The 17513-nt window shown below is 37.9% G+C and overlaps 2 protein-coding genes across 3 annotated transcripts; one reads left to right on the top strand and one right to left on the bottom strand.

The window, feature by feature from the left end:
* Window positions 1-834: 834 nt before the first annotated feature.
* bxdc2 (brix domain containing 2) lies at window positions 835-5504 on the bottom strand. The gene is made up of 10 exons (XM_083564296.1): window positions 5309-5504; window positions 4455-4566; window positions 3913-3956; window positions 3754-3824; window positions 2939-2988; window positions 2745-2818; window positions 2602-2652; window positions 2414-2515; window positions 1859-1987; window positions 835-1315 (listed from the first exon to the last, which is right to left on the bottom strand). The coding sequence occupies exons 1-10, from the start codon at window positions 5453-5455 to the stop codon at window positions 1058-1060; spliced, it is 1038 nt and encodes a 345-aa protein (XP_083420422.1). The 5' UTR covers window positions 5456-5504; the 3' UTR covers window positions 835-1057.
* Window positions 5505-7055: 1551 nt separating this feature from the next.
* On the top strand, window positions 7056-17299 carry fech (ferrochelatase). Of its 2 annotated transcripts, XR_014537119.1 has the most exons (12): window positions 7056-7296; window positions 8766-8883; window positions 9739-9858; window positions 9948-10096; window positions 11038-11172; window positions 11301-11407; window positions 12595-12693; window positions 12949-13056; window positions 13415-13579; window positions 14239-14298; window positions 15571-15926; window positions 16010-17299. XR_014537119.1 is itself a non-coding variant. In XM_083563740.1 (11 exons), exons 1-11 carry the CDS (start codon window positions 7260-7262, stop codon window positions 15697-15699), a joined length of 1227 nt encoding a protein of 408 aa, XP_083419866.1. In that variant the 5' UTR covers window positions 7056-7259; the 3' UTR covers window positions 15700-17299. The 2 variants fall into 2 exon arrangements, 1 of the variants encoding a protein (XP_083419866.1); XM_083563740.1 differs by having other exon boundaries at window positions 15571-17299.
* Window positions 17300-17513: the final 214 nt, after the last annotated feature.

Here is a 17513-nt window from a genome sequence, read left to right as displayed (position 1 = left end):
TATTATTTAAGATTAAATATCATATAAGACACAATAAAAAAAAATACTGAAAAACTTGAAAAATAAAATAAAAAATAGTGAATTAATGAATTAATAATTCAAATGTTTTAAGCATATAAAATGCATTTCTTGCAGTAGCACGTAGACAAATGGAATAATAAAAAAAAATCTATTATATACTTATATATTTAAAAATAAATTCATGGATTTTTGTAAAAACCGTGATCATTATTTAACTTATATTTATTACTAAGTAATTATAATTATTATTAGTCACTGAATAATAATAATAATAATAATAATAATCCAAACCTAATAATCATAATAATAAAACAATATACGTTTCTTCCTCTGGCAATCTAACCCTTGAATATTTAATTGCTTTCTCCATTGTGAAAAAATACGTGTGCAATACAATTTTTTATTTATTATTTTTGTATTTTTTCTATGCAATAATACTTTATATTATTAATTAAATTCTAATGTATTTTTATAAAAATGTGCACCACCACTTTTTCACAAACCTTTTTTAATCTTATTTGTTTATTTTATTGATCTTTTATTAAAAAAAAAAAACCACTGACCTCAGCGCTCCTCAACACATCTCACCTACATCAGTACCTGACTTTACTAACGTCCTTGTAGCTCATTGAATCTCCACAATATCTGGTGGAACATCTTCCCAGAATAATGGAGCTTATTAGAACAGTAAATATGGACTCGATGTGACTGCAACTTTAATTCCTACACAACAAATATTTTTGTTCTTTTGTTAATTCTGAAGTCATTTTCATTTAATATTTCCCTTTAAAATAAAAACCGAAATCACACAAGTCCAGGCATTTATACCTGTTTAATGTAACAAATGCAACAAATACATGTACAATGAACAGCGCAGGTTGTATTCAGACCTATAAAAGGTGGTGATCTTCAGAATAACACTTTTACACACACAAGTAATTCATTCATCTCTTCCAGAAAAAATGAAATTTCAGAGCTGAATAATAAAAACAAAAATAAACGAGAAAGAAAACAGTGACAGGCTGCAGGTGTCTCATCAGAGGCCTTTGCGTTTCAGGAGCTTCTTCTTCTTCAGCTCAGTCAGCTTCTTCTTCTTCTTGCTGAGCGCCGGTTCAGGAGCCTCGTGCTCCACCTGTACGGGTTTTTCCTCCGCCGGCGTGTCGAAAACGGCGTCCGTTACGTCTGTTTTGGTCCCAACCTCCTTCGTCTCGTTCCTCTTTTCCAGACGGATCTGCTTCACCATCTGTCTCTCTTTCTGTTTAGCCGACATGTTGAGCCGCACCATGCGCCGATACTGCTCCGAGAAGAGAAAAACACGGGAATGAAATTTAACTCCAATTAAACTCGGAATGACTTCGGAAATGAAGGTCACTAATAAAATTATGAACGGAAATAATGTGTAAATATGTCTTAAAGGGGGTGCGATTACTTTTGATACACTTTATTATGGGTTCGGTTTTGCTCTGTTTACTATTATTGGCTCATTAAAAAATTTTTGGGATATTATACATGAAATATACATTTGATTTTTAAAAGAACCGGTGACAAAAATAATGGCACCCTAATAACTGATGTAGACTTTCTGTATAATTAATATACACACACCTGCATGTAGATGGATAGATGGATAGATAGATAGATAGATAGATAGATAGATAGATAGATAGATAGATAGATAGATAGATAGATAGATAAATAATTATATTAATAACAATTAATTACATAATTACTACACATGTACAATAATAAATAATGCAAAATAAGTTCATTTGACCAAAAAAAAAAAGTCATGACTTGAAATATAAAATAATGAAATACTATTAAAATATATAATTACCGCATTGGGAGACTGGAAATGCGGGTTTTCGTAAAGAGTCGGCCCCCCGAAGCTACCCCCGAAAACTTTTATTAAATTAAGGACGAAACGAGGTCCGATTTCCACCAGAGACGCGTCCTCCTCGATAATCTGCAACACACACACATTTTGATTATATGATTATATGTAGATTAAATTTATTTAGTTATATACTAAGGAAAAATCCCCCCAAAAATGGATATAGTATCACGATGTCTGTGACCATTCATATGAATAGGTTTTTTATTTATTTATTTATTAAATGCTGGTTTTATTTACTTTTTTTATTATAATTTACATAAAATAAACATTTACAATTTAAAATATTACATTTACAGCATTTGGCAGCGGCCCTTATTCAGAGCGACTTCTATTTCTCTCATTCATACAACTGAGCAGCTATTGGGTTAAGGGGCCTTGCTCAGGGGCCCAAAAGTGGCAGCTTTGATGTGGCCATGATTTGAACTCATGACCTTTAAATCCAATGTGTTCACAGGCATATAAAGGAGAAAAGGTTTGAAGGAATCTTCTGCTCGCCTGAAAATTTCTGAACCAGATTCGGTTGTCTGCGATGGTAAAAGTGAAGACGTGGTCTACAAACGGCTGGCTCCTGGGATGATACTGCGGCGTGGAGAAGGTCTGGTAGAAGATGAGAACGGGTGTGAAATCACGGTGTTTATGAGCGTTGGGTTAAAGAGAAGGAGGTGCAGGAAGTGCAGACGTACCTGAATGAAGAGCTCCTTCAGGAGGGCGTAATGAGGCTCCTTATCGAATTGCTGTCAAGAAAAAAACAAACCGAATCTGAACAGAAAATTCACGAGCAGGACACGAACATCCGGAGCAGATAAAACGATCAGTTCATTCTTACGGGATCGAATGAGAGAAGCGGTCTGGAGCCCTTCAGGCAATTCCCGGTCATTTTCAGCTCAGCGAGTGTGTGCACTGAAGAAGAAAAAAGATTTAAAAAAAATTTGAAATAAAAGCTATTAAATGACCACAATAAAAATTATAAAAATATAAATATATTAAGAAGTGGTATATATTTATGCCGTGTAAACTCACGGTTTTGAACCAGGAACTTCGCTGAAGGTCCGTGAGGAACGTTCGAGATCCTGTAAAAGAAATTTCAGAGGAAGAACATGTTCATGACTTACATGAAAAATAAAATCTGGTCATTTATTTGGACAAATCAGCAGCCTGAGCTCCAAAAGAACCAACCTGCTGCAAGCTAGAATCACTACTGTTACCACGGTTACATTTGTTTATAAGGCGGCATGTACTTTTAGATCAAACAGTGATTACAATAACCTCAAACTACCGTCCAGCCAATCAGAATCAAATGTTCAGACTGGTACACGCTTTATATAAACACTGGATCAGCATAACATTATAACATTCTGCGTGGTGAAGTGAAGAACACTGATGATCATCATGGTAGCTGTTAGTGTGTGGATTTATTTATTGGGCAGTAATAAAACTTTGTCCTTAAAAGTTGATGTTAGAAGCAGGAAAAATGGGTGTAAGGATTTGAATGAGTTTGACAATTTGTGACGTCTAGACGTCTGGGTCAGAGCATCTCCAAAACTGCAGCTCTTGTGGGATGTTCCTGGTCTGCAGTGGTCAGAATCTATCAAAAGTGCTCCAAGGAAGGAACAGTGGTGAACCGACGACAGAGTCGTGGGCGGTCGAGGCTCATTAATGCACGTGAGGAGCGAAGGCTGGTCCGTGTGGTTCTAAACCAACAGACAAGCTCCTGTAGCTCAAACCGCTGAAGAAGGTCAGGTGGTTATAATGTTATGCTGATCGGTGTGTATATTCGTGCTGAGGGGTTTATAAAACCACTGCAATCACAGCTCCAGAAATCACTCGACACTCACCACATGTACAGATCCTTCTTCTTCTTCGCTTCGAAGAACATGCACTTGTTGCAGTTTTTGATTTCACAAACCTGCAGCACACAAACAGAAAACATTCCAGCGTTCGCAAAAACTCCTCGTGTAGAGAAACGTAGCGGAAAAAAGAGCAGCGATTCGTACCTCGTTCACCACAAACAGCTTATCTTTCCTGTCCATTTTAGTGTCTGAAGAGAAAACAAAACAGAGAGAGAAAGTTTATATGGATTCTAGAGTTATTGTGCAAATAAAAGTAAAGAAACCTCAGCAGAACACACACACACACACACACACACACACACACACACACACACAAGCAAGAGGTTAATTCCTTATCATTATTATTATTTAATTCTTAATGCTTGGGGAATTTATTACTTGAATGCAAAATACATTCAATGTAATAAGTTTAATCGGCTATTTAATTACTAATATATACACTATTATATATTGTTGATATTTTTTCCATTTCTTTTTTTTTTTTTTTTTCCATTTTAAACTGAATTTTATATGTATAATAAATGCTAAAAATTAAGCATTAAGGCCAGCATGCATATATTTTAATTAGAAAACAGAAGAACTTTGTGACACCTGCATGAAAAAAAAAAAGAAAAAAAAAAAGGCATTTCATAAAACGTAGCCTATTATTAATTATCTAATTAACTACCGATGCTATTCGTGGTCACCTGCTTTGGCGTGAGGCATCATGGTCCTGAGATCCTGCATCAGGTGCCGCGTTCTGAAGTTGATGCCTCGGGACGAGAAAATTAAAACCCGTTCCTTGTTTTTCCATTTGCCCTGAGGAGGAAAACAAAACAAAAAGAATGATGATAATTTTCATGTAGATGTTTTTACATCTACATGGTAATATTTTCAATCGATGCTAATGTTTGACACGACCCAAACCTACAACATGTCAGAAAACTACATTATAAATATTATATCTGTATTAAATCTTGATACAATCATTCATCAGGTTAACGTTTTATTTTAAAGACACTGTGTGATGTGAATGCTTTTTTTTTTTTTTCCTCCAAACATTAAGTGACAATAAACTCAGATGTTCCATCAGATTTTGGAGATTTGAAGTTCTCATTTAGGAACAGTGGAGTAAAAGTCAGACACTGATGTGAAGACACATTACAATTCATTTCAATTGGGTTTGGAGCTTTAAAGCAGGACATCATCGAGATCTTCAAACCCATGTAGATCTTCATGGAGCTGGATTTGTGCACAGAGACACATGCTGAAACAGGTCTAATGATCCAATCTCAAGTAAAAGGGAAATGTAATATACACCAGTGTGTCTGCATGTTTCTGTAGCAAACTCAGGTGTTCCAATACTTTTGGAGATAATAAATGTGTTGTATTTTATGGATTTTTTTAAAAGTATTATGGTGTAATAATCCGTCATAATACTTCAGACAGCTGTTTGAGTAGATCTGCTATTATAACTCAACCACTGCTTTACAGTTGTGTGTTTTTTTTGTGCTGATTGAACACACACATCAGTTGTAGATGTACAGATTTAAACTCTCACCTGAGAGACCGGACGAGGAATCGTGATCTCTTCACTCGTCTTCTGTTCCGTCGTGTCGTTTTTCTCCTTTTCTCCATTTTCCACAAACTTAACTTTCTTTTTCGGACCCTCTCCTGCTCCTCCACGTTTCCTCTTGGCCGCCGCCATCTTGACTACCACGCGTCCACGTGACCGGAAGCAGGAAGTAGCGAGACCACGTGGATGACACTCTGGCGCCTCCTAGTGTACATGATAAATATTACACCGGGACATAAACTATTTTGTGATCAATTTCCACCTTGCTTGTTTTTCCCCCTTCTTGTGTTTATATGTAAGATAAACAAGTTCAAACGTGAATAAAAGTTTCAGCAAACACCAATGTTGCACACACGGTCGTGTATTTCACACCCAGACCTTCAGTGATGTTCTACCTGAATCAATCCACCTCTCAATTCCATCAATTATGACACCACATCTATAGAAACCATTAATATTAGAGAGAAACGCAGTAGAACAAAGCGCTGCATCACACACAGGAATCTCATACTGAGAGAACGAATGTTTCTAAAGCAAGAAACCCAATGAACACGATTCAACACGTCTCCTTTCACTGGAGCCACAGCTGCACCTCCACACTACTACGTTTACATTGCGGCATTTAGCAGACGCCCTTATCCAGAGCGACGTACAAAAGGGCTTTGAGTCTCATTCAATAAATAAATCTACACTGGTACACAAGATAACAAACTTAATATAAATATAACTCTTGAATTCTACAAAGCAAACTTGGAAAGTGCTAATTTAAGTGTTTCAGGAAGATCGTCGCTTGAAGATAGTCAGGGACTCTGCTGTACGGACATCAAGGGGAAGTTCATTCCACCACCTCGGTGCCAGAACAGAAAAGAGCCTTGAAGTATACTTACCTCTCATTCTGAGAGAAGGTGGTACCAGTCGAGCAGTGCTGGAGGATCTCAGACATGAGGTGTGATGAGGTCTCAAATGTAAGATGGTGCTGGTCCATTTTTGGCCTTGTAGGCAAACATCAGTGTTTTGAATCTGATACGTGTAGCTACTGGAAGCCAGTGAAGGGAGCGCAGCAGTGGGGTGGTGTGGGAGAACTTGGGCAGATTGAACACAAGTTGTGCAGCTGCATTTTGGATCATTTGCAGTGGACGAATCGCGTTCAGGGGAGGACCTGTCAGCAGAGAGTTGCAGTAGTCAAGTCTTGAAATGACAAGAGACTGAACAAGCACCTGGGCAGCCTGTGTGGACAGAAATGGTCGAATCCTTCAGATGTTGTAGAGAAGAAATCGACAGGAACGAGCCATAGCAGGCTGAAGGGGAGAGCAGAGAATCATGAAGAGTTATTCTGAGATCTTGACCTGGAGATGAATCACCTGGGATGACCAGCAGTTCTGTTTTGCTGGGGTTGAGTTTCAGTTGATGATCACTCATCCATGAAGACATGTCTGTCAAGCATGCCGAGATCCTAGTGGAAGCTGTGGTATCTGATGGAGGGATAGAAAAAGATGAGTTGAGTGTCATCTGCATAGAAGTAATAAGAAAACCAATGTGAGGATATGACTTTACCAAATGGAGTGGGTATAGAGGGAGAAAATGAGGTGGCCAAGTACCGAGCCTTGTGGGACACCAGTGGACAAAATATGTTGTGATTTTAAAACATAGACGAAACTTTTAACTTTATTCTGGTTCTGTTACCGGAAATACAGTGAGGTGGGTTTTATTTTGAAATGTAATAACCCGGAAGAAAAGCGGAAGTAGCTGTGGGGGTTCCTCCGGCTGGGTGTAGAGGCGCTGCGGTGATGAGTGGAGGAGGCAGAAGTAGAGGCAGGACAGACCCGGACTGAGGAGGGGTTTTTCCGCTGATTTACAGGAGTTTTTCCGGCTTTATTCTCAGTGATATTCCCGGGGGCAGTAGGAGAGGAGCTGAGCGCGGACTCCGGGCTTAAACATGGCGCTTTTCGGGCGAATGACTCGCTTTGTTTTCTGTAAGTTTTCCGCTTTTTCACCTTAAACATCACATTAATGCTGTAAAGTTACATAAACACCTGAATTTATAGAAATAAACTCTAATACAGTGCAATAACTTCTGTTTATTTACCTCATTAAGTCATTCAAGTTAAAATGTTTATCGCAAAAGCTTTTACTTTAAGATAAATAAATAAATTAATAATAATAATAATATCAATGCTCCTAATATCAATTATTATTATTATTATTATTATTATTATTATTATTATTATTATTATTATTATTATTATTATTACTGCTAGTAAGAATGATGATAATAATAATAATTATAATAATAATAATAATAAATAGTAATATTAATAATCGCATTAATAAAATATAAACAACAATAGTATAATAATAATAATAATAATAATAATAATAATAATAATAATTCTTTTCCTCCTTCTCCTACTTCCTTTTGTAAAGGACAAACTTATTGGCACCAATATAAATGCATATTTTATAACCTTTTTTAAATCTCTGTAGATGCTAATAATAATAATAATAATAATAATAATAATTATGAAGATGATAATAGTAATAAAAATAATAATAATACAATTGTACAAAATACAAAATAACACTAATACTAGCAATAATAAAACTAGTCATTCAAACTAGTACTATAACAACACTATTACTACAAAAAACAATATTATGGTTTTTTTAATGTCGTTGGAACCTCATCCTTATCATTCTGCCTCTTTAGCTGATGTAATAAAATGATTAGATTAAAATAAATATTTTTATATTAAAATGTATTTATATTATTCATCCAGGACACTTATAGCATATTATGTATGTATATAAAAAATCAATGTATAATATTAATATTGAATTTTAAATATATTTGCTATTGTTTATTACAGTAATTACATCATATTACATCACATTATATTATATTATATTATATTTCTTATATTACTTATATTCTCAGATTATTTTATAAAAACAATTCTTATTCTAATCTATTAATTATATTACATTATATTATATTACAGTATATAATATTGTACTGTTTATATTATATTATAAGCACATTTACAGCAAAATGGTCCGTCCACTTATTGCACTTATTACAGATTACAAGCTGTATTTTTGTCTAATTTCCTTTTATCTTTATGATTTGTATATATTTCTTTCTTGTTTTATTGCATTTCCTGTTGCAAAAAGAGAAACTCGCCTGTTAGTAAAGATTAGAAACCCAAGATTCGGCTTTTGTAAGCTTGTTACACAACGCACACACACACACACACACACACACACACACACACACACACACACACACACACACACACACACACAAAACACAGAGTTACTGTGAAAAGCTAAGAGGAGGACAAACCTACACAGCATGCTTAAAGGGATTGTATAGGTAATTGTGTGTGTGTGTGTGTGTGTGTGTGTGTGTGTGTGTGTGTGTGTGTGTGTGTGTGTGTGAAAGTCTCAAGAAGCAGCAGTCGTTTTGGTTTGTGTGTCGGTGCGTCTCTCAGAAGTCAGTCTACTGCGAGAGCTGCTGCTGCTTTGGCCACACAGTCGAGTCCAAAAACACAGGAAAAGAGGTACAAGTGTATACACACACACACACACACAAAACAAGACAAGAACAATGTCAAGGCTTATTATGAGATACAGACAGGTTCAAATGACAGTCCTTATGTGACCTCTTTGTTATGTGTGTCCGGTGTGTGTGTGTGTGTGTGTGTGTGTGTGTGTGTGTGTGTGTGTGTGTGTACACATAATACACATTTTAAAAGTGACTTCAGCGACCCCTACTGGCGTGTCGTCTCAATGCAGGCAGCGCAAGTCTACTATAAAGTCTACTATAAAAAAAAAAAAATTAATTCCTATATTATATATTTTAGATTTTTTTTATCATTTGTTATAATAATAAACGAGTTTATTGTTTACTTTGAATTGAAATTATTTTAAATATCATTATTATTATTATTATTATTATTATTATAAATTCATTTGTATTTTCACACATTTTGTATTTATATTGTATTAAATATATAAATTTCTTGTAAATTTTATTATTATCTTCCTCTCAGTGTTTTTATTTTTTTATTTTGTGTAATTTATTTATTTTATTTTATTTATTTTTTTTTTACTGGTTTTTATTTATTTATTTTCTAGATCACAATGTAATGCACACTGAGCAGCATTTTAAATGTATAAAATATATAAATATATAAAATAAAAACAAATATAAAAGTTATTATAAGTCTTTTAAATATTATTATTATCATTACTGTTGCAGTTTGGCAGAAATACTGTTCACCTTTCTATCACTTTATATATATATATATTTTTTATCACCTTTTAATTTCTGATTGACTTTGTACATTGTACATAAACCGTGTGTGTGTGTGTGTGTGTGTGTGTGTGTGTGTGTGTGTGTGTGTGTGTTGCAGTAAACCTAAGACCGGCATCCTGATGTTGAACATGGGGGGTCCGGAGAAGCTGGAAGACGTTCATGACTTCCTGTTACGACTTTTCCTTGACAAAGATCTGATGCAGCTTCCTGTCCAGAAGTACGGCTGATCTTTATATATATATATAAAATAATAAATGTGTGTGTGGAATACGGAGGTGCTTCACAGTGTAAAATTTGTTTGTACAGTAAACTCGGGCCGTTCATCGCCAAACGCCGCACCCCCAAGATCCAGGAGCAGTACAGTAAAATCGGAGGAGGATCTCCCATCAAAGCCTGGACCACCATGCAGGGAGAGGGGATGGTCAAACTCCTGGACAAGATGAGCCCTGAAACCGGTGAGGGTGCACACGTTTACTACAACCAGTCCTGATGTGCACGATATAGGCAAAATATTGTATACACCTGACCATACGTTTGGTATACGCTTTTTTTTTTAACATCCCATTCCACATATATTCTCCATTTGCTGTTATAAGAACCTTCACACTTCTGAGAAGATGTTCCACTAGATCTTGTGGAGATTTGTGCTCAATCAGCCACAAGGGTGTTAGTAAAGACAGGTCCTGATGCCTGGGGTGCAGTCAGCGTTCACATTCATCATGTTCAATAGAGTTAATAGATCTATAGCAGGAGATCTTCTACTTCATCCCAATGTAAAGCACATCTTCATGGGTCTGGTGCACAGAGGGTGGGAAAGACAGGTGTGCCAATACTTTAAGACACGTTGTGTAGGAGATCCATGATAGTGAATCTGCTTTTACAGAGTTTTGGTGTGTGTGTGTGTGTGTGTGTGTGTGAGGGACTGGGAGATAAGACACAGGGAGTGGCGCACACACACACATACACACACACACACACACACACACACACACACACACACACACACACACACACACACACAGATAAAACCATAGGGAGTAAAACAAGGGTGTTACCCCGAAAATATCACCTAACTGTTAATGAAGTCTGGAATCTTCTAGAAACACTCTGACTGAAAGTCTGCATATTTAAGATGTGTGCAAATTAAAATAAAGAAATTATTTTTTATATTATCAGCTCCAGATTATTATTATTATTATTATTATTATTATTATTAAAAGAGTTTGTGTAAAGATATCGTTTAATGCGATCAAAACACTAAATACATTTATTTATAATTATTTAATTTGACCAAATCTTTCACAAAATATTATATTTGTTTATGTATTAAAAAGTTATTGTAAATCAGTGTTTAAATTGTAATGATTATTTGTTATTGCTCGTCTCTGACTCGCAGCTCCACACAAGTTTTATATCGGGTTCCGGTACGTGCGCCCGCTGACAGAGGAGGCCATCGAGGAGATGGAGGCAGACGGAGTGGAGAGAGCCGTGGCCTTCACTCAGTATCCACAGTACAGCTGCTCCACCACTGGTACTCTCACACACACACACACACACACACACACACACACACACACGCACTCTGTCTCCGTAAACAATGATTATGTAACCGTGTGTGTGTGTGTGTGTGTGTGTGTGTGTGTGTGTGTGTGTGTGCAGGCAGCAGTTTGAATGCTATCTACAGATACTACAACAGCACTGGACTGAGCTCTAAAATGCGCTGGAGTGTGATTGACAGGTGGCCGACACACCCACTGCTCATCGAGGTGAGACGCTTCACTGTTTCAGCCTCCTGGAAGGGAGCATGGGAGCAATGTTGATCACTGATTGGTGGATCAGAAAACTGTGATTGGTGAATAGGAACACTTGGTGATCCACTTCACACACTTGGTGATCGTTGGATCGGAACACCTGTTGAGTGTTGGATCGGAACACCTGTTGAGTGTTGGATCGGAACACTTGTTGAGTGTTGGATCGGAACACTTGGTGATCGGTGGATTGGAACACTTGGTGATCCACTTCACACACTTGGTGATCGTTGGATTGGAACACTTGTTGAGTGTTGGATTGGAACACTTGTTGAGTGTTGGATTGGAACACTTGGTGATCGGTGGATTGGAACACTTGTTGAGTGTTGGATTGGAACACTTGTTGAGTGTTGGATTGGAACACTTGGTGATCGGTGGATTGGAACACTTGTTGAGTGTTGGATTGGAACACTTGTTGAGTGTTGGATTGGAACACTTGGTGATCGGTGGATTGGAACACTTGGTGATCCACTTCACACACTTGGTGATCGTTGGATCGGAACACCTGTTGAGTGTTGGATCGGAACACTTGGTGATCGGTGGATTGGAACACTTGGTGATTATTGGATCGGAACACTTGGTAAACAGTGGATTGGAACACTTGGTAAACGGTGGATTGGAACACTTGGTAAACGGTGGATTGGAACACTTGGTAAACGGTGGATTGGAACACTTGGTGATAGTTGGATTGGAACACTTGGTGATCGGTGGATTGGAACACTTGTTGAGTGTTGGATTGGAACACTTGGTGATTATTGGATCAGGACACTTGGTGATTATTGGATCAGAACACTTGTTGAGTGTTGGATTGGAACACTTGTTGAGTGTTGGATTGGAACACTTGGTGATTATTGGATCGGAACACTTGGTGATTATTGGATCGGAACACTTGTTGAGTGTTGGATCGGAACACTTGTTGAGTGTTGGATTGGAACACTTGGTGATTATTGGATCAATGGTGGATTGGAACAAAAAAACCTAAATGCTTTACCCAAAATCTTATCATTTCAGTATTTCAGAGCCTCATGGTTTATGTACAAAATATAAGCATGAAGAATACATAGACTTCAGTATAATGACTCTCTCTCTCTCTCTCTCTCTCTCTCTCTCTCTCTCTCTCTCTCTCTCTCTCTCTCTCTGTGTAGTGTTTTGCTCAGCATGTGCGTAAGGAGCTGGAGAAGTTTCCTCCTGAGAAGAGAGACGATGTGGTCATTCTGTTCTCCGCCCACTCGCTCCCAATATCTGTAAGTGTGTGTGTGTGTGTGTGTGTGTGTGTCTCTGTGTAAAAATTCACTTAAATAAGTAGCTGGAAAAAAAATAAAATAAAAAGAATTTGACACGTGAGTCATTATATAAGTGTGTTATTGACCATTTTTGCAATTCTGAGACTCCGGACATACAAGCGAATGATTATATAGAAATGATTCTACTTCTGAATCTTTACTCACATGCTTGCTATGTCTGTTTATTTTGGCCATTGTGTGTGTGTGTGTGTGTAGGTGGTGAACAGAGGAGACCCGTACCCTCAGGAGGTGGGAGCTACAGTGCAGAGGGTGATGGAGAAGTTAGATTTCTGTAACCCATATCGTCTCGTCTGGCAGTCAAAGGTATGTTTCTGTATTTAGTTCTAAATCTGTACAATGAGGTCGTCAAAGATGAGAATTTCTCTCTTCTCTTCTTTCATTTTTTCCAACCAATACGTGGTTCTTTCCCAAAACTCACATTTATATTACATGTAACTTAGATTTATCTCCTTCATACAACTGAGCAGCTGTAGGGTTTAGGGCCGTGCTCAGCATGGTGTGGCTGGGATTTGAACTCACACCCTACAGATAAATGCCCCTGTGCATGAAATCAGCTCAATGAAGATCTCCTGCTGTAGAGCTCCAACCCCCTGTGTGTGTGTGTGTGTGTGTGTGTGTGTGTGTGTGTGTGTGTGTGTGTGTGTGTGTGTGTGTTTTTTAGGTAGGCCCAATGCCATGGCTCGGTCCGCAGACGGACGATGTGATAAAAGGTTTGTGTAAAAGAGGAAAGAAGAACCTGCTGTTGGTTCCCATCGCCTTCACCAGCGACCACATCGAGACGCTATACGAGCTGGACATCGAGTACTCCCAGATCCTCGCAGAAGAGGTGTGTGGGTGTGTTCTAGATAACCATTGGTCAAGTGTGACGGTTGGTCTCCACCTGATCCCAATCTGTCCGGTTTGGACAGATGAGAACAAGATAGAAAAATGCTGGAAGTAGAAGGGAAGGAAAGTGATACATTGTGTGTGTGTGTGTGTGTGTGTGTGTTTGTGTGTGTGTGTGTGTGTGTGTGTGTGTGTGTGTGTTTGTGTGTGTGTGTGTGTGTGTGTGTTGGGGCTCCTCACTGGCTGAGGATAGACTGGCATTGGTTAGACTGGAGCCATAGGATACACACACACACACACACACACACACACACACACACACACACACACACACACACACACACACACACACACACACACACACTCCCATAAACCACAAATCTATCAGGGTGGTTCTCTCACACACACTCTGCCCATTGATCTGTCTATCTCTGTTCACCACACTCCTGTAGACAGCCCTGAGCAACATGCTTTGTTTTATCTTTGTGAGTGTGTGTGTGTGTGTGTGTGTGTGTGTGTGTGTGTGTGTGTGTGTGTGTGTGTGTGTCTGATAAACCAGGCCATATCTAATAACAGCCTGCTGTTTTTTTATTTTTTTTATAAACATCTTCAGACTTCTGTGAAATATGAGCTGATTGTTCTGGCCGTGTGTGTGTTTAGTGTGGGGTCGAGAACATCAGAAGATCAGAGTCTCTCAACGGAAACCCGATGTTTTTTAAGGTAAGATGTTTAACAGTCTTTATAAATGAATAATTGTGCTGTTATAATAAACTCTACTTTTCTGGAAAAGATGTTCCTCTAAAGTTTTTGGAGATGTGTGCTCAATCAGCCACAAGGGTGTTAGTAAAGTCAGGTACTGATGTAGGTGAGATGTGGTGAGGAGGCCTGGGGTGCAGTCAGCGTTCACATTCATCATGTTCGATAGGGTCAGGGCTCTATAGCAGGAGATTTTCCACAACACATGAAAAGCAGGTCTTCATAAAGCTGGCTTTGTGCAGGAACAGGTTTGGGTCTCTTAGTTAGAGTGAAGGGATGATTTAATGCCACCGCATCCAAAGACGTCTGATACAATTGTGTGCCTTTGTGAGAACAGTTTGAAGAAGAACCGCATATAACTGGAAAAGTCAGGAGTCCCAATACTTTTGGCAATATAGTATCTCTCTGGAGCCCTCTAGTGACTGATCAAGGAACTGTTTCTCTTTTACTAATCGTGATCAAAGTGGATTCCAGAATCTCTCATACTGTAGATAATATAAATAAAGAAATTAATGTTAAATAAATAAAAAAAAAATATTATTTTCTCTTTTACAGTGTTTAATTTACACAATTAATATATGAGACAAAATTTGCATTTGATTTTGATATAATACTTAAATAATAACATGATTATAATAGTCTATATTGTATAATTTTTTATTTGACTGTAATTATAATTAAATCTTTTTTTTTACATACATTTTACATATATAAAAAAAATCTAATAAATATAAGTTTTTATAATATCAAAAAAAGTAAGCAATTTTCACAGACAAAAAAAACACTAGGCAACATTATGATACTTTTCTCTTATTTTTTTATGTAATAAAAAATGGCGTCTTGCCTGTTTTTTTTTGGGGCTCTGATGCAACTGTAACCCAAATTCTGTTGACTTTCTGCTATCGGAGCTCCGTGCTGCTTTATATCCTTCGAATGCTGACGCTGATCTACACTGACGCCGTACTAGAGACGGGAATTTATTCACGTGTTCCCGGGTGGGTTTTTTTTGTTTTTTTTTACGAACACCTCACATCTCGCTACATCAACGTTTGCGCTAAATATCTGTCCGTTTGCTGTTATAATAAAATCCCCTCTTCCGGGAAGATGATCCACTAGATTTTGTGGAGCTTTATAGCAACAGATCTTTTACATCTTTCAGCCCTCTCTCTCTCTCTCTCTCTCTCTCTCTCTCTCTCTCTCTCTCTCTCTCTCTCTCTCTCTCTCTCTCCATCTCAGGCTTTAGCGGATTTGGTTCATACGCACCTGAAGTCGAACGAGTCCTGCTCTCGGCAGCTCACCCTGCGATGTCCTCTGTGCATGAACCCGACCTGTGGGAAAGCCAAGGCCTTCTTCGCCAGCCAATAACTCTGATCCTTTCCACCTCTTGCCTGCGAACCTCAGTGCCTGGGAGGAGCTTCTCACATGCTCACATCGTCCATCTAAACAACCAGAACCTGAAAGAGCTTCAAAACCCGTTCAGTTAACCTCCTTCATCATTTCTCCACCAGGACACTGTTCTGCTGTAGGGATAAAAAAAAAAAAAAAAGCTCTTTCTCTTTATAATTGTGTGCTTTTTTTTGCTTAAAGTATCAGTGCCCTCGCTCTTGGGCTCGTCTTCCTCGTCTTAGCGATTTAAAACCAGTCGTGTCTGTGTGGTGGTCTGGTGAACCTCTAGACATTGTTGACATTTGTGCTTTCGAATGTTTTGTTATGACTCAAGTGAAAGGCGTCACTGGGAAAAAAACAACTCAAATAGAACAATGCAACAGTGAGTGGCCAAAAGTTTGTGGACACCTGACCAGGCCGTGTGCTACTTTTATGAACTTCAAATTCCAAATGCAGTCGACATTTACTGTTATAATAAACTCCCCTTTTCCGAGAGGATGTTCCACTGGGTTATGAGGAGATTTGTTGTGTGATTCAAACAGCTACAAGGGTGTTAGTAAAGTCAGGTGTTCCATAGGGTGGGATCAGAGCTCTTTAGCATTAGTACAATCATGGAAATTGGCAGAAACTCATACAGATTCATACAACTGAGCAGTTGCTTAAAGACCCAGCGGTGGCAGTTTGGTGGTGGTGGTGGAGGGATTTAAACTCACAACCTTCCAGAAGTCCAACATCTTAACCAATGAGCTATCAGTCGAGGTCTTCCACACACTTCTAACCGATGTAGACCATATTTACATGTACATTTTACGCCATTTAGAAGACGTCCTTTATCCAGAACGACTTTTTATCTCATTCATACAACTTAGCAGCTATGCGGTTAAGGGCCGTCCTCAGGGGCCCAGGAGTGGTATCTTTAACTCACAACCTACAGATCCAAGTGGCACCAAGTTTGTCCTTAAAGTTTAAAAAAAAAAAAAAAAAAAAAAGCACATGAGGGTGAAGGGAAAGGGCAGGTGTCCCAATACTTTTGGCCATAAATTGCAAACAACAAAAGAACAAACAAATAAACAACATGGCAAAAGGTTTCCGGACACCTGACCTGACGTGCGATGGGATTAAACTTCCTATTCCACATTTACTCCCTATTGCCTGTTATAATGAGTTATAATGAGTCTGGGAACGGCTTGTGTCCCAATACTTTTGGCCCTGCGGTATGAATGAATGTGCTTTAATTAAGGAATACCAAATTCCAAGTCGTACAGAAAAACTAATCAGCAAAGTTCCAACATTTTTATTGCTCCCCCATGTTACGTTGCCAGTTATTTATTTTTTATCCATTTATAGTTGCCTTTAATATCACTTACGTTAGAGCAGCTATAAACCGTCATTGTATTTCCTTCATTAGCCGCTTTTATTTTTCTCTCCCAACCAAAGAAACATTTTGTACGACGAACGACGCTGGACTCTTCATGTTTCTTCTACAAGCCTTTACAAGTTTATCTAATAAAAGAAAATATATCGATAAACAAATAAGCAGATTGAATGAAATAATTTAATAAATAAAGCCAATAGAAAATATTCGCGAGAACGTTTGGACCAGGTTACTATAAAAACGATCAGCATCAAAGCGATTCGAATATTACAACAAACAACGTTACAATATAAACGTGTGGTTAATAAATCGATGCCTTCTGACCAATCAGGAGGCAGCATAAGAACTCGTGATTTCCCGATGAGCGATTCACGATGTTCTCTATTCGTTCTTTCTTCAAGAAGAAGAGTTCGGAAAG

The sequence above is a fragment of the Silurus aristotelis genome (genome assembly GCF_946808225.1).
Source record: "Silurus aristotelis genome assembly, chromosome: 16".
Lineage (NCBI taxonomy): Eukaryota > Metazoa > Chordata > Actinopteri > Siluriformes > Siluridae > Silurus > Silurus aristotelis.
Note: the sequence above shows the minus strand (reverse complement) of the source record. Positions and strands in the feature narration are given on the sequence as shown.

Excerpts from the sequence above, each read along its gene's own strand:
- bxdc2 (XM_083564296.1), bottom strand. The coding sequence starts at position 5,455 with ATGGCGGCGGCCAAGAGGAAACGTGGAGGAGCAGGAGAGGGTCCGAAA. Across the intron at positions 4,567-5,308 it reads TTCCTCGTCCGGTCTCTCAG|GGCAAATGGAAAAACAAGGA; the intron begins GTGAGAGTTTAA and ends TTTCCTCCTCAG. Across the intron at positions 2,819-2,938 it reads GAAGTTCCTGGTTCAAAACC|TGCACACACTCGCTGAGCTG; the intron begins GTGAGTTTACAC and ends TTTCTTCTTCAG.
- fech (XM_083563740.1), top strand. The coding sequence starts at position 7,260 with ATGGCGCTTTTCGGGCGAATGACTCGCTTTGTTTTCT. Across the intron at positions 8,884-9,738 it reads CCAAAAACACAGGAAAAGAG|TAAACCTAAGACCGGCATCC; the intron begins GTACAAGTGTAT and ends TGTGTGTTGCAG. Across the intron at positions 12,694-12,948 it reads CCCACTCGCTCCCAATATCT|GTGGTGAACAGAGGAGACCC; the intron begins GTAAGTGTGTGT and ends GTGTGTGTGTAG.